General features: G+C 41.2%; 2 protein-coding genes across 7 annotated transcripts in view; one reads left to right on the forward strand and one right to left on the reverse strand.

Moving 5' to 3' along the window:
• The window catches only part of LOC144892693 (protein FAM200C-like), a 1,175,895-nt gene that overhangs the window by 537,467 nt on the left and 615,609 nt on the right, over positions 1-22,819 (reverse strand). The gene's annotated exons all lie outside the window — the stretch shown is intronic.
• Positions 1-22,819, forward strand: part of KCNAB2 (potassium voltage-gated channel subfamily A regulatory beta subunit 2) — a 214,426-nt gene that overhangs the window by 134,854 nt on the left and 56,753 nt on the right. For all 6 annotated transcript variants that reach the window (XM_078780853.1, XM_078780851.1, XM_078780852.1 and 3 more), the window contains 3 exons: positions 7,988-8,031; positions 10,457-10,494; positions 19,930-20,009. In XM_078780853.1, the coding sequence (XP_078636979.1) occupies positions 7,988-8,031; positions 10,457-10,494; positions 19,930-20,009 (162 nt within the window). The remainder of the gene's footprint in view (positions 1-7,987; positions 8,032-10,456; positions 10,495-19,929; positions 20,010-22,819) is intronic.

Raw genomic sequence — 22,819 nt, forward strand, 5'->3', positions numbered from 1 at the left:
ATGGGGCATGTTAACTAGTTATAGGGATTATGTTAACTACTACCTTGTTAGTCAAACCTCTGTGATCTATCCTTTGTCCTTTATGCCACCGCGCCATAGACACGAGTTAGAATTGCCATTGAACTACACTAAATAACAATAAAAACCAACCGGAAGCCAGGCATCAAGCACGAAGGCTGACAACCCCGACTTGGCAGGCACACATAGCTCAGGCAGGCCGAGAGCCATGCCCAGAAGGACCAGAAGGAAGCGGACTGCGTGTGGTTGGTGGAGAGCTGAGCATGCAGTGGTGGCCTGCGGGCATTGGTGGAGAGGCACAGATGACGTCACGAGACGGTCAATAAAAGACATTTTCTCTCTATTGCCTTCTTCTTGCCTCTCTCTCTCTTGCCCCTCACGCCTTCCTCTGCCCTCGACTCTCTCCTCTTGGTTCAGATATCATGTCTTTTTCCGATCCGATCGGAAAAATCGGACATTGGTGGAAAACAGCTGTGCATGGATGACGGGCTCCGGGAAGCGATTGGACCGACCATGTTCAGAGATGCCATCGGAGACGTACAGATGCTGCAGGAAGAGCTGCGGCCCGGGAACTGCGGTTCTCCGTGTGAACGACGAGTATACGAGCGCTGCAGCGTGAAAGGGCGCATCGAGGCCTACTGGGCGTGTTCCTGCGCACGGACCTCCAGATCCGTTTGCAGACCCTGACGAGATCCCACCAGTGATCGGAGCTAAGTGCACGATAAACCACACGTTTTTATTTATCCAGTTATTTTATCCCTCGTTTGTGATTTGTGTCTGGTGTGGGGATGTCCCGAATAGGACTTTTGTTTCACCGACGCGTTTTTCCTGTCACAGGTATTTATTGTAATAAATCGTTTTGTTATTTTACCGATACATTTTAAACCTGTTTTTCGTTTGAGTTTATTTTCCGCAGGTTTGAGGACTGCAGTGGGATCCGTGAAGGTAATCTCTTCATCATCCCCTTTCCCTTTCTTTCCCCGCGTGTATCAAGTCCGCAATTGAACTGAACGCTTCGGAGTAAAAGCTCGTTTGGCCTTCCCTGCTACCCAACGGTATTCACCAAGGGTAGTCACACGACAGTATTTAAATTTTCCTCGATTGTCACGATGATCAATTAAGTCGTCAGACATCGATAGACTGCCATTGCTCACACCACCAGCATCACATTATAGCTGAAGGTGCAATGTGTGAAACCCAAATTGTCAGACAGAAGTGGTTTGACACATTTCATACACACTTGCCATAATCTACTAAAGGGGCAAAGTAGAAAATCAATTTACCATGCACTAAAAAGGTAACTGCATTGGAGAGAAAATAGATTGATTTTAAGCAAATACGTTGGGATTTATTATCCATCTCCTGTATGTACCAACCACCCTCTCCCTTATACCTTACTAGTACATTTGCTGGACAAATCTTGTCTTCACTAGTCCCCTACTGGTTTCACTTAGTGGGGACTACAGATATGTCTGTCTGTTCTGTCTGTCGTCCAGGTCTATCCCACCTGTGGTTTTTCAGACTTTTTTCCCATAACCATCAACATATTCAACTGAAACTTAGTACATGGCTTTATTATGATAAGTTACAGAACAAGTTCGACTTTCATGGCGTTTCATCAATTTTAAAATGTTGTTATGGCTTTAAAATTAAGACCAGTTGTGGAAACCGATATTGAGCCCGGTAGGGGACGTGTATTGCAAAGCAATTCTCCCTCTTGTTTGAAATACTCCACAAAGGTAAATATCGAGACTCCACAAAGAGATAAGCAACAGACATTGTAAGTTTCATTTATTGACAATAGATTTGTGGAGAAAATACAGATGTGGGGCAATCCACAAACAAAGGAGTGGTGGGTAGGTGCGTAAACACTGGATTATTACTTCCATCACCGTAAGTGGATAGAGGTTGTGTTTTCACCCCTGTCTGTCCGTCATTCTGAGTAGGATATCTCAAAAAGTTACGGATGGATTCGGACTAAACTTGGTGGACAGGTTGTGTGTGTGACGAGGACAAATTGATTAGATTTTGGTGAAGATCTGGATTCGGATACTCGAATTTTTATGGTATTCTTCACCATTGAGAAATAGAGCCAAAAACTATATATAGCATGAAAAAAAATCTGAAAAAGACATGCAAGGATTATGACAAAACTTGGTGGATGAGTTGGGTTGGTGACAAGAACAAGCTCGTTAGATTTTGGTTCAGGTCCGGATCCAGATCCGGCCTATCAGTGGATACCAAACGTAAACTGTCCAGTGTGGCGGAGGTATGCGCTCCACAGAGTGCCGTTCTCGTTCCCAGGATGTTTCATGTTGATTTAAGCACATGGTACTTGTATTTATAAAATTAGTGTGTAAGGTTCATATTGACCTGCTGTACATTTATTTGATTTATTGGCTTCTTTTATGGTACATGTTTGTGGCATTATGGAAATTAAGCCTTTAAAATGAAACAATCTTACTATAATTCACCAAATGTCTGTCTGTCTGTCCGTTCGAAGGTACCGTAAAAACTGCTGAACCGATTGCAAATATATTTTCGGTGGGTAATCCTGGGACCCCCAGGAGTAAAATAGGCTATTTAGTTTTCCCAATTACAGCTTTAGTCTCCAGCATTCTCAGGTTTGGACTCCCGCATAACATTCGCGTTCGTACGACGTTCATTGTGATGTCTTCTTACGTCGAGCAACGGTGCCAGCCCTATGGGCGGGTCCCCAATTGGGAGGCCCAAATGAAAAGGCTAAATATCGGAAATTGAAGGCTTTTTTTCTTTTAAACAATTTATATAAACATCAGTCATGCGGAAACAAGTATCAGCAGGATGTGGCAGTGTGGGAGTCCACGTTTGCACCGATCGCTACACCGTGTCCCGCACAAACGGCTGCACCGTGTGGCGCACAAACGACTGCACCGATCGCTGCACGGCTGCATCGATCGGATGTGGCATGAAGGAGGATCTGCACTTCGGCATGAAGGAGGATCAGATCTAACATATCTCTGTCTCCATCGATCTTGCCAAGGCCGTAACACCTATCGGCTCAAAATCCTTTTAACTGTTGATTTGGTACAGTTACACGTTTTGGGAATTTGGTACACGTATCGGGAGTACATACGACACAGCGATTGTGAACACGATTATCGATCACGATTCACGATCACGATCATCACGATCATAGTGTATCGATCACGATTTGAAACACGATGGAATAATATTTACCGATATGAACAGTGATGTGGCTTTTATTGAAATTCTAAAGATACTGTTTAGATTTTGATGATTTGCGTGTGATATGATTCAACGGATGTTTATATGAATCGTTTAAAATAAAAAAACCTTCAATTTCTGATATTTTCCCATCGCCATATGCAGATTCGCCACGGTCCCACGATCGATGTTTCTATACGTGAACGTACCCGTTTGTTTGCGAACAGGTACGTTTTTCATGGAAGTCCTTCACAAACTTGCTCTCCATGATGTGCGACTGAAGGTGCTGCAGGAATGTGGAATTTATTGGTTTCATGCTTTAGCATTCTCCGTATCTGCATTGCATGTTTGCTTCTGGCCTCCCACCCGTGCGTAGCACGGGTATTTCTCGAGTATAGTCAAATTTACTTGAATAGTTTTTAGAATGAACCCGTTCAACTGTCGGTGCGTTTTTATAATAATAATAATAATAATTATTATTATTATTATTATTATTGTTATTTCATGACTTTCTCTCTTTCTACAAGAGAGAGGCTTATGGAAAACTGCTTCCTTTTTTTTTTTTTCTTGCTCTTCCACTGACATCACTGAGTAAACATCATCACCAATCATACAGAGGGTATTGGTCGTGTAACACGCACGGTACGTTGCTATGGTTCAAGCCAAAAGAACCACACGTGAGACGAGTGTTAGTCTCGAGGGTATTGGGCTGAGTGTGGAAATTGTAGAGAGGAGAGCATGGGGGGTGAAGGGAGGGGCTTTGGGGGGGTTACTTGGTGCTTTTCACTTCCTTAATTAACCAACTGGGAGTAAAATAGCGAGCGAAATGTGGTGCTGCCGATGAATTAGTAATAGTATATTTGATAACTTGCAATATAATCAATATAATTTGTAACAAAGAACTAAAGGCAGGCAATTGTGGTTAATATTTCATTTGAAAGAAAATAAGTCATTTGCATCTGAGTATTTTACGATCACATTAATGTGTGCAGTATGTAACCAAGGGTTGAAGAAAAAAGTTGTAATTATACAAATGTTACAAGCAGAGGTACCCGCACCTTGTGCGGAAGGAATTTAGGGTGTAGAAGAAGAGAGTCAGGTACTTATAATTCCAATTAATTCATCAAATATAATTTAGCAGGCAATGCAATAATAATAATTGAACGATTAATGCTATACATATACAGTGCATTCAGAAAGTATTCAGACCCCTTCACTTTTTTCACATTTTGTTATGTTGCAGCCTTATGCTGAAATCGCTTAAATTCGTTTTTTCCCTCATCAATCTACACTCAATACCCCATAATGGCAAAGGGAAAACAGGATTTTAGAAAGTTTTGCAAATTTATTAAAAAGAAAAAACTGAAATATCACATTGACATAAGTAATAAGTATTCATACCCTTTGCTAAGACACTTGAAATGTAGCTCAGGTGCCTCCCATTTCTCTTGATCATCTTTGAGATGTTTCTACACCTTGATTGGAGTCCACCTGTGGTAAATTCAATTGATTGGATATGATTTGGAAAGGCACACACCTGTCTATATAAGGTCTCACAGCTGACAATGCATATCAGAGCAAAAACCAAGCCATGAGGTCGAAGGAACTGCCTGCAGAGATCAGAGAAAGGATTGTGTCGAGGCACAGATCTGGGGAAGCCTACAAAAAAAATTCTGCTGCATTGAAGGTTCCCAAGACCACAGTGGCCTCCATAATTCTTAAATGGAAGAAGTTTGGAACAACCAGGCTCTTCCTAAAGCTGGCCGCCCGGCCAAACTGAACAATCGGGGGAGAAGGGCCTTGGTAAGAGAGGTGACCAAGAACCCGATGGTCACTCTGGCTGAGCTCCAGAGATGCCGTGTGGAGATGGGAGAAACTTCTAGAAGGACAACCATCACTGCAACACTCCACCGATCTGGGCTTTATGGCAGAGTGGCCAGACGGAAGCCTCTCCTCAGTGAAAGACACATGAAAGCCCGCTTGGAGTTTGCAAAAAAGCACCTAAAGGACTCTCAGACTGTGAGAAACAAGATTATGTGGTCTGATGAAACCAAGATTGAATTGTTTGTTTGGCTTTGACTTCCGAAAAAGGTTTTTTTTTTTTTTTTTTTTTTTTTGAAAAAAATTGATTTTTTAAATTATTATTATTTAATTTCTTCAACTTCAATGGTTTATAAAATGTAATATCACGTGTACTACAAATGGTGAGGTTGTGGTGAGGTGTTTAGAATTACGTGGTGGTGAGATGTTTTGAATTGACGTGGTGGTGAGGTATTTTTAAATCACATGGTGGTGAGGTGTTTTTAAATCATGGAGTGGTGAGGTGTTTTTAAATCATGGAGTGGTGAGGTGTTTTTAAATCATGGAGTGGTGAGGTGTTTTTAAATCATGGAGTGGTGAGGTGTTTTTAAATCACATGGTGGTGAGGTGTTTTTAAATCATGGAGTGGTGAGGTGTTTTTAAATCACATGGTGGTGAGGTGTTTTTAAATCATGGAGTGGTGAGGTGTTTTTAAATCATGGAGTGGTGAGGTGTTTTTAAATCATGGAGTGGTGAGGTGTTTTTAAATCATGGAGTGGTGAGGTGTTTTTAAATCATGGAGTGGTGAGGTGTTTTTAAATCATGGAGTGGTGAGGTGTTTTTAAATCATGGAGTGGTGAGGTGTTTTTAAATCATGGAGTGGTGAGGTGTTTTTAAATCATGGAGTGGTGAGGTGTTTTTAAATCACATGGTGGTGAGGTGTTTTTAAATCATGGAGTGGTGAGGTGTTTTTAAATCACATGGTGGTGAGGTGTTTTTAAATCATGGAGTGGTGAGGTGTTTTTAAATCACATGGTGGTGAGCTGTTTTTAAATCATGGAGTGGTGAGGTGTTTTTAAATCACATGGTGGTGAGGTGTTTTTAAATCATGGAGTGGTGAGGTGTTTTTAAATCATGGAGTGGTGAGGTGTTTTTAAATCACATGGTGGTGAGGTGTTTTTAAATCATGGAGTGGTGAGGTGTTTTGAATTACGTGGTGGTGAGGTGTTTTTAAATCACATAGTGGTGAGGTGTTTTGAATTACGTGGTGGTGAGATGTTTTGAATTACGTGGTGGTGAGATGTTTTGAATTACGTGGTGGTGAGATGTTTTGAATTACGTGGTGGTGAGATGTTTTGAATTACGTGGTGGTGAGATGTTTTGAATTACGTGGTGGTGAGATGTTTTGAATTACGTGGTGGTGAGATGTTTTGAATTACGTGGTGGTGAGATGTTTTGAATTACGTGGTGGTGAGATGTTTTGAATTACGTGGTGGTGAGATGTTTTGAATTACGTGGTGGTGAGGTGTTTTTAAATCACGTAGTGGTGAGGTGTTTTTAAATCACGTAGTGGTGAGGTGTTTTGAATTACGTGGTGGTGAGGTGTTTTTAAATCACGTAGTGGTGAGGTGTTTTGAATTACGTGGTGGTGAGGTGTTTTTAAATTACGTGGTGGTGAGATGTTTTGAATTACGTGGTGGTGAGATGTTTTGAATTACGTGGTGGTGAGATGTTTTGAATTACGTGGTGGTGAGATGTTTTGAATTACGTGGTGGTGAGGTGTTTTTAAATCACGTAGTGGTGAGGTGTTTTGAATTACGTGGTGGTGAGGTGTTTTTAAATCACGTAGTGGTGAAGTGTTTTGAATTACGTGGTGGTGAGGTGTTTTGAATTATGTGGTGGTGAGGTGTTTTGAATTATGTGGTGGTGAGGTGTTTTTAAATCACGTAGTGGTGAGGTGTTTTGAATTACGTGGTGGTGAGGTGTTTTTAAATCACGTAGTGGTGAGATGTTTTGAATTACGTGGTGGTGAGGTGTTTTGAATTACGTGGTGGTGAGGTGTTTTTAAATCACGTAGTGGTGAGATGTTTTGAATTACGTGGTGGTGAGGTGTTTTTAAATCACGTAGTGGTGAGGTGTTTTGAATTACGTGGTGGTGAGGTGTTTTGAATTACGTGGTGGTGAGGTGTTTTTAAATCACGTAGTGGTGAGGTGTTTTGAATTACGTGGTGGTGAGGTGTTTTTAAATCACGTTGTGGTGAGGTGTTTTGAATTACGTGGTGGTGAGGTGTTTTGAATTTCCGCAGGTTCCTAACCCTAACCCTAACTCGCATCATTTCCTCATTCAGTTAAACTCAATACCTCTATATTGTCATTCCAAGCAGCATAATTCCAATAACAAGTTAATAATATCGTATTAATATGACAAATAATGTAAAACTATTTTTAAAAATACAAAATTGAAAATCATCACAAACAGGAAACTTACCTTTTTTTAAGGATCTCATAAAGGACACAAACAGCAGGCTCGGATAACTAATGTGTTGAATCGGGTGGTGTATTTCACACTACGTCAACGGCAGTAAGCTTCCACAATTTTTTTTATGCGACCTTTAAAATCATTATCTTATTTCAACTGAATTATATACTTGATCACTTTTGCAATTATACGTTTGTGTTGTAGGCTTTTAGGGAGAGCCACTCTCTGAGTTTCATGCAGTTTTCATCTTTTGCCATGCATGCGTGGAGTGTTTTGGATTCACGTAATTTGCCATTTGATTTCACATCAAAAGGAAGTAATAAAAACAAGGTCAACGTTTTCAAATTGACTTGATACAAAGTTGTGTGATGTCGTGTTTAGAAATCAATATGTTCCTGACTTTCACAAAGTAAATTGAGCCAACTTTGTTCTGCCTCTTCAAAGTTGAGATGAGAGAGACCGGATGATGTTTTTTTTTTGCAGGAATCTGGGGAAGTCTGGACTCCGCGTGTCTTGTGTCGGCTTGGGTAAGTGCAGGTGTGGTGGTAAATTGGTGATTCATTGGGGTTTGATCATTTAATAATGGTTGTGATTGCTTTTGAGATGCTGCTTCGTTTAAGATTGAGAATCTATAGATTGCTTTAGACTGTAGACGTAGTGCCAACAGTGAGCGAACCATAGAATGATGTGAATGGAATTGCATCGTTTTTCTGAACGAAACAAGGGGACATAGCCTGAGAGTAAAGAGGTTACACCGGTTTAAATTGGAATTAGATAGTTACCTGGAAGCCCTGCAGATGGAGGAATGCAGGGATATTGTATGTCGTTTGAGTCCGGTTTGATGATTGTGTGCGTCTGTGCTGATTGCGATGTCTGTGCACGAGTCTGGTCAAGGGATGTGTGTTGTCGGTGTTGTATATCCTTCACCCTCAATTTTCCACCCCCAAAAACCTCACTCCTTCTCCCTCCCCCCCCCCTCTCTTTGCCCCCCACCCCCCACAAACACAGGTTACAATGTGAAATTGTATTTCTTAACCAATTATCCATCAAGTTTTGTATCTGCATTTGGTTTATTTATTTATTAGGCTTCCAATGAGGTTCCGACTGGAAGCCTATTGTTCTTGTAAGGATTATTATTTTTATTCTAAGTGTGGGGACGATTCCAAGAGAACCGTTGTAGCTAGCTCTTCGAAACTTTAACCGATTTATAGATACCAATTTTGGTTTTGCAATTTTGACTTGCATTGGTTGCCATTGCCTATGACATCATAAACTTTGAACATCTTCTCCAGAACCACTAAACGGACCAGTGCGACATTTTGCAAGTATGATCACCTAGCCATCGGGATAAAAGTTTGCAAAACAAAAAACGTCATGGGTCGCGTGGTTTGGCTGCGATATTGGATTTAAAAATAAAACTTTAAAAAGCTACTTCTCTGAAACTGCTTATCCGATCGATATGAAACCTGAAACATATGTTTACATAACGATGGGGGAAAATATTTGCATTCTATGACATCAGTCATGTGGTTTGGCCACCATCTTGAATTTAAACAAAAAATTAAATACTATTTTCCAGAGAACCGCCAAACGGATCAATGCAAAATGGCATATACATGATCAACTTCTAATGGGGGAAAAATATTTGTAAAATATGACATAAGTCACGTAGTATGGTGGCCATATTAGATTTAAGGAAAACCTTTGAACATCTTTCTCCAGAACTGCTGATCGGATCAATACGAAATTTCATATGCATGATCAACTCCCAATGAGGAAAAATGTTCTGAACGATGACATTGTCAGTCATATGGAATGAGGGCCATCTTGGATTTAAGGAAAAAATATTTGAAAATCTATATCTCCAGAACCGCTCAACAGATCAATCCGAAACTTCATACGTATGATTGACTGACTACAGATGAGTATTCTCTTTTGCAAACTATGACATCATCAGTCACATGTTATGGTGGTCATCGTGGATTTAAGGAAATAATATATGAAAAATTATATCTCTGGAACCACTGAATGGATCAATCCGAAACTTCATACGTTTGATTGACATCCCAAAAATATAGAAACAGAGGATTTTTTTGGCAAACTCTGACATCATCAATCATGTGTTATGGCAGCAATTTTGCCTGGAAGCCTATCATCACTGCTCGCATTTCTAGTTTTTATTGTTCTTGCTCTCAATCATTGCTTGTATAGTCCTGTCCTGATGGGCTGTCAGGATTGCTTGAAGGTATGTGCACTCGCCTTTGAAATGACTCGGCCTGGGTTCAAATCTCGACCCAGCTATAAGCCATCACCCTGTTTTTTGCATGCAGGACGATCCGTCAATATGTGCATCATCCAAGACGTTAACCTAGAAGACCCATCTTTCAGGATGTGCCTGCACTGGGAGGCATAATGTATGCCAATCGTCCCATGGTATCTGTCATGAAGAATAGGCAAATTATCGCCGGCACCATGGCCAAATGTCAAATTCCTGCCATGACTGACAACGGCAAACCACCCAGCATAACCTTTGCCACATAACTGCTTGGGCAGCACTGATGCTCTATCAAGAATATGGCACTTTTTATTGATTGATGTAATTTCCTGCCAAACCAACTCTTCCTCTCCCTATCTACATCTGCCATTGCATTCTTTATAAAATGATAGAGTATCTTGTTTGATCCTTTATTGATAATTACAAATAAAAGTTTGCTTTCTGAAGCTTTTGAGAATCGTATCGTCTTAAATATGCTCTGCATAGCTCTCCGGTATTGTATTGACCTGAAATGCCATCTGGGTAGATCAAACTGCTGATTCGTTGCCTGCTGGTTGTGGCTACACCGGTGTAATATTGTGTTGTGTCATGAATAACTTGTGGGATTGAGCTTGACGTTTCCGCCCCAGGAATTGCCTCAGAGTTCTTGTGATTCATCAAAGGCTTTCTTTTTTCAGGGACATGGGTGACTTTTGGAGGGCAGATAACTGACGAGGTGAGTAGTCAACTCGACTTCACCTGCCTTGTGAGTTTGCTGCTACATACAATGTTGGTATCAATCATGGATGCAATGCTTTATTAGTCCCCTACCGATTTCACTGGAGGGGACTATAGGTTTGCTCTCTGGCTGTCTGTCTGTCCCAGCTTTGTTTTGTGTGTGATTTTGCAGCTGTGGTTTTCCAGACTTTTTCCCATACCCTTATAACATATTCAACTGAAACTTGCCACATGGCTTCATTATGATAAGTTATAGAACACGTTTGAGTTGTGGGGTGTTTCACCAAATTTTCACTGAGTTATGCCCTTTTGGACTTGTAAAAAAAATCACATATTATACATGGATCAGTTTTCTTTACTTTTTCCCCAAACACTTCAACATATTGAACTGAAACTTGGTACATGGCTTCATTATGATAAATTGCAGAAACTGCAACTTATTCTGTAGCTTTGCATACCTAAACCAATTTGTTCTACTGGATATGGCACGCAATTTCTGAGTGCTTGGAACAAGAACATTCATCAGGACCAACCAGTAGGGGACATGTATTGCAAAAGCAATTCTCCCTCTTATTTTCATTCAATTTCCTCATACCCAGATTATAGCAATTTTAATATGCATAATTACCTGTTTGTATACTTTTCTCAATATGACAAATGATTTTTATTGTAAAGAGTTTGTGAAAAACAAGTTCAAGTTGTATTTTGTGTCGTCTTGTCACAGAGGTGTTTCCTAATCAATAATTTGTTTGGACTGTTTTTCAGGATGTGATTTGAAAGTAAACAAATTTGCTAATTTTATGGTGTACAAGAAGACGAAAACGTAAAAAATGTGAAAATTTAGAGGGATGAAATCTCAAAAAACAACCAAACGAGGAAGGAATTGCACCACAATACGGCCAAATGTAATGCTGAAAGATGCCTCATTTAAGAGCTCTTGGCTCCGGACAATGCATGCAGAGGTCTAAAAATGTTGATATTCATGCAATTTTGAGTTCTGAGCATTTGTGTTGCACACACTGGTGGTGCATAGGATCAGAGTCATGAATTCGCACAACTGTAAAAAAAATATTATAACTCGCTATTCATTTAATTCCATCCAACGTATTGTTACGGCCCAGGGTTCGGTCTACTACGAGGGGGTTAGCCTCCATTACTTACCGGACCTGCGGCTGCTGCACACTAATAACTTCGTACTTCGGCAGGTTGCGCACCAGCAACTACGAATGCCAATTGGTACGTCACACGATAGCTTTACCTGTACCACGTGAAGGTCCCAATCTGGGAACGTACCTACGTACCTTTCCTCCGGCGATGTACCAAATTAATTTTGTTCCTGGATGCAAATTTAAAAGGCTGAGCAACCGTTGGTACCCGCCGGGCTAATACTAATTTTGTTACGGCCGATTGTTACTCTCTGGGTGCGAGCAATGGCAGACCAATGGAAGAAAAGACATCACGGACCGAGAGAAAGGAAACGTTTAACAATTTGATTTATTTACAAATATTTACAGTGAAACTTATTGATACGAAAGAAAAAGGCAGAAACCTAGCTTATGCTACGCCTTATTACGATTACAACAAATAAACACTGCATGGGGCCAGCGCACATTCACGGGGGAGGGGGAGGGGAAAACGAAAATTGGAAACCTGTCGCAAAATGGTTACAAGGTTACCAGATGCTTCTCCTCGCTACGCATTTTGTCTCGACCTCACCAACAAGCATCTGGCCGGCAAACGGCAGTCCCCAACACGAGCAGGTAACGAATATCGAGAACTCGGCAGAGTGAGTGCGTTGGGAACCGTGCAGGGAAGATTGCCAGGGACACGTAGAGTAAGCACGTCGTGATCTTGGGCAGGGTAAAGAGTACGTCATGGCCTCGTGCAGAAAGTGAGTGTCGTGCACATGTGCACTCAGATGGAGTTGGACAGCCAGCAGAGGGAAATCACGTGCAGGCATGTGCGAGGTGAACAATGTCCAAAAGAGGCCAAAGAGAGAGTCCAAAAACACGTGTACAGCCAAGGCAATCCAAGGCGAAGAGTAATGTAGGCACGTACTTAGGCTGAGTGAACCCGGCAGAGAGAGAGTAATACAGGCATGTTCTGAGTGAACCGGTGGCAGAGAGAGAATGATCCAGGCACGTGCTAAGGTTCAGTGAACCCGGCAGAGAGGGAAAGAAAACACGTGTGCATGACCTTTTGTCAGGGCCCTGGCAAGGGGTGGGGCTCCTGTTGGAGGGTGTCTGGGCTCTCGATTGGTGGAGCCCATCACTCCGCTCCCTCAAGCTCCCCCGAAGTTCCTCAGGCCCTGCCTGATTGGTGGGTTTGAAAATTTCCCTATCCATAAAATGTTGTTGCAGGCATCCACTCTTGAGGCCTTTCGCCTGCCTTCTGTTCTTCAAGACTTTAAATCAATCTGTGGATGCAATCTTTGTGCATCAGCCTGGTTTAGATCCCTTTATGAGTGGAGGTCCTGTGTTTCCCTTCCCCAATGCATGACACTAACCCAAAATAAGGGGAAGGGGCTAAGATAATGGTCTGCTATGAAAAAACTATTCTAAGGTACCTGTATGGTGGTTGCCATTACTTCTCAGTGGTTTACCAAAACCACAACAGTATAAATACCTTTTCCATCGATTTACTTCACTGAGAAGCCTCGGCAGTCTTAACAGTTAGTGACTATTACACTGTCAAAGGAAAATCATAACAAACTTCCACACTCTATTCACTGTTGGGAGTGAATTCCCTTACAATAGCAAGGTGGAACCAGATTATCTGCTCTGAATATAATAAAACTCTGTAATCCATTTGTAATTTGGGTAATCTTTTGTTCTGTGTTTTTTGGTGAATAATTATTGGCGGTGAGGTGTTTTGAATTACGTGGTGGTGAGGTGATTTGAATTACGTGGTGGTAAGGTGTTTTGAATTAGTTGGTGATGAGGTGTTTTTAAATGACGTGGTGGTGAGGTGTTTTTAATTTCGTGGCTGAGGTGTTTTTATTACGTTTTTTATGGCTGTAAGGTGTTTTTATTTTATGTTCGGAGAACGCTTGGATTCGGAAGAGGGGTCAGAAAGCAGTATTCAGGATTGCAAAGCACATAGCGAAAGAGAGGTGTGATGTGATGGGGGTGAGTTGCTTGAAGGATGAAGTGGGACAAATCGTTGTCGACCCAGATGGAATTAAAGGAAGATGGAAAAGATATATGGAAATGCTGTTGAATACAGAGAATGAATGGGATGGCAACATAGAGAGTAACCCAGTTTTAGGACCGGCAGAGAAGATAACTGAGAAGGAAGTTGAGGAAGCGATAAAAGCAATGAAGAGTGGAAAAGCGGGAGGGCCGACGGGAGTTGTGGGAGATATGTTGAAGGCAGCAGGAAGTTTGGGTGTGAAGAGAATGACAGAGATCTGTAATCTGGTGGTGAAAGAAGGCCGCATTCCAGTGGATTGGGAACTGAGTACACTCGTCCCTCTATACAAGGGGAAAGGTGACCCTCTGGAGTGTGGCTCGTACCGAGCGATAAAGTTATTGGAGCATGGAATGAAGGTATTGGAAAGGGTGTTGGAGAGGAGGATAAGGAAGAAAGTGAAGATCGACGAAATGCAGTTTGGATTTATGCCAGGAAGAGGAACGACAGACGTGCTTTTCATTGTGAGGCAGTTGCAGGAGAAGTACATGGAGAAGAGGAAGAAGTTGTTTTTTGGGTTTGTTGATCTGGAGAAAGCATTCGATAGGGTTCCACACAAAGTATTGACATGGGCATTGAGGAAGTTAGGAGTGGAGGAATGGTTGATCAGAGTAGTGATGGCAATGTACAAAAGAGCGCGCACAGCTGTAAGGACGAAGGACGGGAACAGTGGTGAGTTTGAGGTGAAGGTGGGAGAGCATCAGGGGTCGGTACTAAGTCCACTGCTATTTGTAGCTGTGATGGAGGTGCTGGCTCAGAACGTAAAGGAGGGTTTCCCGTGGGAGTTGTATGCAGATGATCTGGTGTTGATTGCGGAAAGTATGGATGGACTGAAGGAAAAGATGAACAAGTGGAAGGAATGTATGGAGACAAAAGGTCTGAAGGTGAATATCGGAAAGACGAAGGTGATGGCAAGTGGTAAAGCATGTGGTGAGGTGGAAAGAACTGGGAAGTGGCCATGTGCTGTGTGCAGGAAGGGTGTCGGAGTGAACTCCATTCAATGTACAATGTGCGCTGAGTGGGTTCATCAAAAATGTAGTGGTCTGAGAGGGTCATTTACCAGTGTGGCAGCTACATTCATATGTAAGGTGTGCACAGAGGGAGCTGCAGATGGAGGAAATGTTGAGTTGGATCTTGGAGACGGCGTGAAGCTGGAAGGTGTGAAAACATTTTGCTACCTCGGAGACATGCTGAATGGAGAAGGTGGATCAGACTCGGCAACGGTTGCTCGAGTGAGATGTGCATGGAAGAAGTTTCGGGAACTGAGTGGCGTGCTGATGAGGAGGAGAGTGTCGCTGAAGCTGAAGGGAAAGGTGTATGCTGCATGTGTGAGAAGTGTTATGATTTATGGGAGCGAGACATGGGTAATGAACGTAGAGCAGCAACGAAGGCTGGAAAGGGTGGAAATATGAATGGTTCGATGGATATCCGGAGTATCGTTGAGAGAGAGAGGAAGACAAATGATGAATTGCGAAAGATGATGGGAATATTGCCTGTGATTGATGCTGTGAAGAGGAACAGGTTGAGATGGTTTGGTCATGTGTTGAGGAAGGATGAAAGTGACCGGTTGAGAAGAGTGATGGAAATTAATGGAGAAGGAAGTAGAGGACGGGGAAGACCGAGAAAGACTTGGCTAAAGATGGTGGAAGAAGAAATGCGGGCAAGGGGGTTAACAAGGAAAGATGCAGAAAATAGGGCGAAATGGAGAAGATTGTCATGGGGACCGCAAGGCTAACCCCCGCTCTAGCAGGGAAAATGGCCTTAAAATGCATGTTGTGTTGTTGTTGAGGTGTTTTTATTACGTGTTTTATGGCTGTGAGGTGTTTTGAATTACTTGGTGGTGAGGTGTTTTGAATTACTTGGTGGTGAGGTGTTTTGAATTACTTGGTGGTGAGGTGTTTTGAATTACGTGGTGGTGAGGTGTAATCGTCCCAAACTTCCAGTCTGCACCTACCCCTCCCCTATGTATGTGCTGAGGGGTTCTTTCTTGAAAAAAAAACATTCAACCAAAATCTTCAACCTAAATTGCCTATAAAAATGTAATATCACAAAGACAACAAATAAATTTGTGCAAAATAATTGTTTGTAATATGATTGGTGTAAATCATGACAACACAGCAACTCAGGCACAGTCATTATCCTCAGCTAAAATAAGCCTGTTCCTTTGTAACGCGCTCGCCTCACCAAGCTAGTACATATATATTGTTATGTCGGTAGGGTAGAGGAATATCTAGTCAGGTAGATCTGAATAGGTAACATGCTTCGTCTGTCGCGATAGGGAATCAACCCTGTAATAAGTTCTGTGTTTTAGTCCGGGTTGTCGGGTTAAGATGTCTGTTTGTGAACGTACCAGGATGTTCGAGTGTTAGATAGTGTAGGGATTAAGAATAAACCCCTGTGTGTCACACCTGGTAATCAAACCTTTGTCCCTTATGGCAATGCACACCAGTAGACACTTAGACAGGCCCTGTAGTGCACACATTAATTAAATTCCCTTCCCTGACAAGGACTTCGGAAGAAAACAGGCAAGAGGCCAGTTCGGGGCACCGCCGCATGTGCCACAGCCAGCTACACCTCCGGCAGGCCAAGCAAAATAGAGTGACACGAGCTATCACCACACTACAGGGAACGAGTGATTGGTTGGCGCGGAAGGCGCGAACCTCCAGCCAATCAGGGCGAGCAATACCAGGTGGGAGGGACTCGGCCAATGAGAGGGCGCCAGCAAGAGGGAACATCGGAGGAGAGTGGACGCAAGGTGATAAAAGGGACACGCTGGACATTTCAGCAGCTCGAGTTTTTGGGTTCTTCGCTGCCTCTTGTGCTGCACGTCCCTCCCTGGCTGTCTTGACGCTGCACGACGTCTTGTGCTCTCTGCGCTTCCCTTCTTGGTCTTGAGAGGTCCTGGTGGTCATTGGCTCGCCATCTGCGTGGTGCTTGGAGCGGTGCTCGGTGCTTTGGAGCTTGGAGTGGTGCAGTGGTGCACGGACCTTGTGGGCGGTCGACGAGGAGCCTGGAGTGGGCGTTTGCTCGGGCCTTCGCGGTGCTGTGGTACTGGAGCGAGGGACCTCGTGGTGTGCAGCGGAGCTTGGAGTCGCATAGGGACAAGACAGATAAAGACGCACCACATTTACAACCACACGACGATTCTTTTCCTTTCATCCATTCCTGTGTCTCGTTTTTGAAGTGAGGTGTGTGGGATCCCAATTTAGGACTTTTATTTGATTACCGTCGCGTTTCTTGTTATCGGGTTCCGTGGAATAAATCTCTATTTTTGTACATTAAAACTTGTGGTTGTTCGGTTCATTAATTCCCTGCAAATCTTGTGCCGTTTGAGTTTGTTCGCCTTCCACAGGTACGCGCTTTATAGCCGAATCCGTGTTTGGTCGTTGCCTCAAGTAATTCCGTTCTGGTCCATCTGCGAGCCCTGGTATTAACCGAAGCGTTCGTGCAACAATATATATACTGTATACATGTATATATATATATATATATATATATATATATATATATATACTGTATACATGTATACATGTATATATATATATATATATATATATATATATATATATATATATATATATATATATATATATATACTGGAAACATGTATATATATATATATATATATATATATATATATATATATATATATATATATATATATATATATATATATATATATATATATATATATATATATATTGTTTTTTCTTTTCTAATATAATCGCAATCACATATCATACATGTAAAACAAGACCGAAAGTCTAAGTGGCGTAGCCGGGCTTTGATACTTCAGTGGAACATAGATGTAATGACGTAGCGTGATGGCCGGACACAAAACTGCCGCTACTTTAATGTATAGAAGATATATTTTAACCTCCAGTAACTTTGCAGTCACGACGAAGGGATTAGTGTTACGATTACATTTACTATAATAATAATGCTACGTTATCATTATTGCGAAAATGATGTTACTATTTAAAAAACCGAGGCCATTTCCTTACTTCCGTGGTTACACCGCTTATCATTGATTCATGAACCATACACCGCTTCAATCCACTAACTTTCCATTCACAACATTGGGATTAAAGTGTTACGGTTATATTTACAATATTATTATTATTATTATTATCATTATTACGGAAAATATACGACTGAATCGATACACTACTGTATTAAGAAACCTGGGCTTCATTTATCTGAAGCGGTCCGAAGGTGAGGCATGAAGCCTAAGGCCTATATGTATCATATTGTTGAAGGACCCGTAATGCCGATGCTTTTGATATTTGATGGTTATTTTAACAATCAGTTTGTTTGTGTTTCATACTGAATGAAAGACATAAAGGTAGAGCATGGTGATTGTGATATACAGTCACGTGAAAAAGCAAGTACACCCCATGTAAAGTTTTGACTTTTTCAACATATTTCAACATACAGCTATTTTATCTTCATTTCAACAATATTGATAGATAAAGGTGATATAATATAACAAATATCATGAAACATTTACATTTTGTAGTCCATTGTATAATTGAAATAAACATAAATGCAAATTTTGCATGTGGAAAAAGTAAGTACACCCTTGGCTCCAGTAGGTGGTATTGCCCCCTTTGGCAGAAACAACCTCTAGTAGGCGTTTCGTATAACTGTCTACCAGTCTCTGACATCGACTGGGAGAAATTTTTGCCCACTCCATGCAGAATTATTTCAGCTGTGCGATGTTTGAGGGGTTTCTTGCATGCACAGCTCGTTTCAAATCCCCCCACAACATCTCGATGGGATTTAGATCTGGGCTTTGACATGGCCATTCCAGAACCCTCCATTTCTTTCTTTTCAGCCATTCCTTGGTGGATGTACTGGTATGTTTAGGGTCATTGTCATGTTGCAAGGTCCGCCTTCGGTTGAGCTTCAACTTTCCGACAGATGGCCTCACATTATCCTCAAGCACCCTCTGGTACAATGAAGAGTTCATAGTGGATTATATGATGGTGAGCTGCCCAGGCCCTGATGCAGCAAAGCTGCCCCAAACCATAATATTTCCACCACCATGCTTTACAGTTGGTATCAGGTTCTTGTGGTCAAATACTGTCTTTGGTTTTTGCCAAACATGTCTTCTGGTACTGTGGCCAAATAGCTCTACCTTTGACTCATCTGTCCAGAGCACATTGTTCCAGAAGTGCTGGTCTTTGCCTTGGTATTCATTGGAAAACTTTAGTCTTGTCCTGATGTTCTTTCTGGACAGCAAAGGTTTCCTCCTGGCACACCTCCCATGTAGATCAAATTTGTGCAGCCTCTTTCTAATGGTAGACTCGTGCACTTTGACATCAACAGTGGCAAGAGCTACCTGTAGGTCACGTGATGACATTCTGGGGTTCTTAGAGACTTCTTTCAGCATCTTGTGGTCTGCTCTCGGGCTGAACTTGCTGGGGCGGCCTGGCCTGAAGAAGTTGGCAGTTGTTTGGAATCTTCTCCACTTGTAGATGATCTTCCGGACAGTCGAATGATTGATTTCAAATTGTTTGAAGATCTTTTTAAATCCCTTCCCAGACTCGTAGGCATCTATAACCTTCTTTCTGAAGGCCTCAGAGAGCTCTTTTGATCTAGGCATGGTGATGCCGCACACTTCAACAACAAAGAGCAAACCAAACTAAATGTCTGAGGTTTAAATAAGACAGGTTCCTCCAAGATCCTCTCTAACGATGTTCTAATCATTTGCACCTGAGCTGGTGCACCTGATTCTAATTTGAGGTATTTGAAGTAGTGATAAATGTAGGGGTGTACTTACTTTTTCCACATGCGAAATTTGCCTTGATGTTTATTTAACTTATACAATGGACTACAAAATGTAAATGTTTCATGTTATTTGTTATATTATATCACCTTTATCTATCAATATTGTTGAAATGAAGATCAAATAGCTGTATGTTGAAATATGTTGAAAAGGTCAAAACTTTACATGGGGTGTACTTAATTTTTCACGTGACTGTATGACAGGTTCGACGATATGTTCGGCCTGAACGAAATTGGAATCAAAATGGCTGTGTGCGGAGTCAGCCGCCATACCGTCGTAATGACGTCTGACATACTCAAATCACCCTGTCATGTGACCATATCTTCAGCTCTGATTGGTATACATTTGATTGGACATACATATGGACAGACAAACACTGTTCTAGACGGCTTTGCCCTTTTAGGCTACACTGTAAAAATTATCTCTCCAATATCTCGGACTTGTGTTTTACAGACAGCGGAGCAGCTCATGACCATTGCATATGAGAATGGAATCAACTTGTTTGACACTGCGGAGGTGTATGCAGCCGGCAAGTACGTACTGCAGTTTATTTCAAGAACTGTTATATTGGATGCCTATGTTGCCATTTCCTGTTGGCGTTAGTGTGGTTCAGAGACAATTTTCCCACCTGACTTTTGGAGCAATTCCACGTACCTTTTGTGTGCACCTTTTAGCAGCGTTTTGAGGCATCTGTTTTTGTCTTTGGTTCTTCTCCTGTCTGACCAAGTTCTCTTGATTTTATGCATTCTGTGTAGTGTGAGTTATAATTGGCATATCTCCATTTGGAGCGATAGCGTTGTTGTACTCCGGGCTGCTCTCATACGATCTGTCATGACATAACCTGGCCCTTTCCATGATGTACTGATGATGATGTGTTTTCCAACCTAATTGCATTCAAAATCGATTTTGTGTTGCTCTTATCTCTAGTGTCATGAACGATTTAAATTCTTTACTTGTTTCCTCTACTTTGCCTTTTCACTTCCTTTGTTTTTTAATTGTCTATTTTACTTTATCTTCTTCAATGTGCTGTATGAATCTTTCATTTTGTTCTTCCCCGTCTTTGTGCAGCATGGTCTCTCTGCTTTTAGAATTATGTAAAGTCTCTACAATAAATCAGGTGGTTGTAATGGCTTTTTGGTGTTCCCCTTTGAACTCATGGCTAGTGATGTCGGTAACCTAGGATCAAATCTAGTATACATTTTGCCAATGTGTTTGGCCTGCTTGTGGTTTATGGATTGCTGTACAAGCTCCATTATAAGCCTTCAATAATTGTAAGAAAAGTGCAAATAACTCGTAAACAAGTACAGATACATTCAAAGTACACCACCCCCATGCCAAGTAAATAAATATCCTCCAGCGCGGCATTGCCGGGACGCCTTGGGCGCCGGACGATACTGCCATGCAGCTCATAGAGACTGTATTGGGAGGGAGAGGTGTACAATAATTGATTAATTGCATAATTAAAATCAACAAATAATAATAAACACTATTATATTAATCAATTGGCTAATAGCATACCGAAACCACCAGTGCTTCATCCGAAGCTGTAACTTTTTGAAAAATAATTAAATAAGTCATTAATCGGAAAGAATTTTAAATAATTAATTAATTAATCAACAAATAATTAATTGACAAATCATTGAATCAAAACTATCCTTTATAGCCACATCACTCGGTCACTGTCATGTCCAAATATCAGCTTCTTAGCTCAAAAGGTGCCTGAGATATTGTCCAGATGAGAAAGAAAATAAATAAATGATTAATACAACAACAACAACAACAACATGCATTTTAAGGCCATTTTCCCTCCTGGAGTGGGGGTTAGCCTTTTAATAAATAAATGATTAATAATGAAAATAAATAAATAATAATCATAAAATAATGAATCAGTTGCCTAATAGAATACCTAAACCACCACCATTTCATTTGAATCTGTAACTGAATTTTTTTATTAAACAAGTCATTAATCGAATAATTAAATAATTAATCAATTAATTGATTAATCAACAAATCCAAAATATCCTTTGCAGTAAAATCACTTACTTGGTCATTGCCGTGTCCAAATATCAGCTTCCTAGCTCAAAAGGTGTCTGAGATATTGCCCAGATGAGAGGAAATAAATAAATACTTAATTAATCGATAATAATTAAGTAATTAATTGATTGATTAATGAAAAAACAAAAGATACCGTTTTTGCCAAAATACTTCACCATTGTGCCAACATTTCAGCTTCCTAGCTCAAAGGATGGCTGAGATATTGCCCGGACAAACAATCGAACAAACAAATGAAAAATCGGTCAGGGACCGAGGACTTGCCGGAATGTACTTTTTTATCGGCCATTTTGGACAAATGTGGCGGCCGAACCACGTGACCGATGACGTCATCATTATTTGTTTTCTAAACTAATTTATTCCTGGATTATGCTCAAGAAATTTCATCTTGATCGGATGAAGTTTTGTACTTGTCTAATTATGACGTTATAATGGAGGCACCTGTGACATCATTAACATATTTTATTCCCCATGGAGAGTTCTTTACAATGAGCCATGTCTCAATTTTTTCTATTCAGCACTTTCGGAGATATGGAGGTGCAAATTTTTTCAATTTTTCCAAGATGGCGGCCGAACCACGTGACCGATGACGTCATCATTATTTGTTTTTTCTCCACCAGTTTATGCCGATATGGCGCTCAAGAAATTCCATCTTGATTAGATGAAGTTTTTTACTTGTCGAATTATCCAATTATGACGTCATAATGGAGGCCTTAGGCCTTGAGAGTTAAAAATTGGGCACAGTCTATTCCAGGGCAAGACAAATATGTGTGTAAAGTATGGCAATTCTAGGTGCAATGATGTAGAGGTAGTACTGCGCACAAACAGACGAACAGATGGACAGACAGACAAACAGATGAAAAATCGGTCAGAGACCGAGGACTTGCCGGAATTTACTTTTTATCAGCCATTTAGGACAAATATGGCCGCTGAACCACGTGACCGATGACGTCATCATTAACATATTTTATTCCCCATGGAGAGTTCTTCACAATGAGCCATGTCTCAATTTTTTCTGTTCAGCACTTTCGGAGATATTGAGGTGCAAAGTTTTTCCAAGATGGCGGCCGAACCACGTGACCGATGACGTCATCATTAACATATTTTATTCCCCATGGAGAGTTCTTTACAATGAGCCATGTCTCAATTTTTTCTGTTCAGCACTTTTGGAGATATAGTGGCGCAACGTTTTGCCGTTTTTCCAAGATGGCGACCGAACCACGTGACTGATGACGTCATCATTTACATATTTTATTCCCCATGGAGAGTTCTTTACAATGAGCCATGTCTC

This window comes from Myxine glutinosa, chromosome 6, assembly GCF_964187855.1.
Source record: "Myxine glutinosa chromosome 6, kmMyxGlut1.1, whole genome shotgun sequence".
NCBI lineage: Eukaryota > Metazoa > Chordata > Myxini > Myxiniformes > Myxinidae > Myxine > Myxine glutinosa.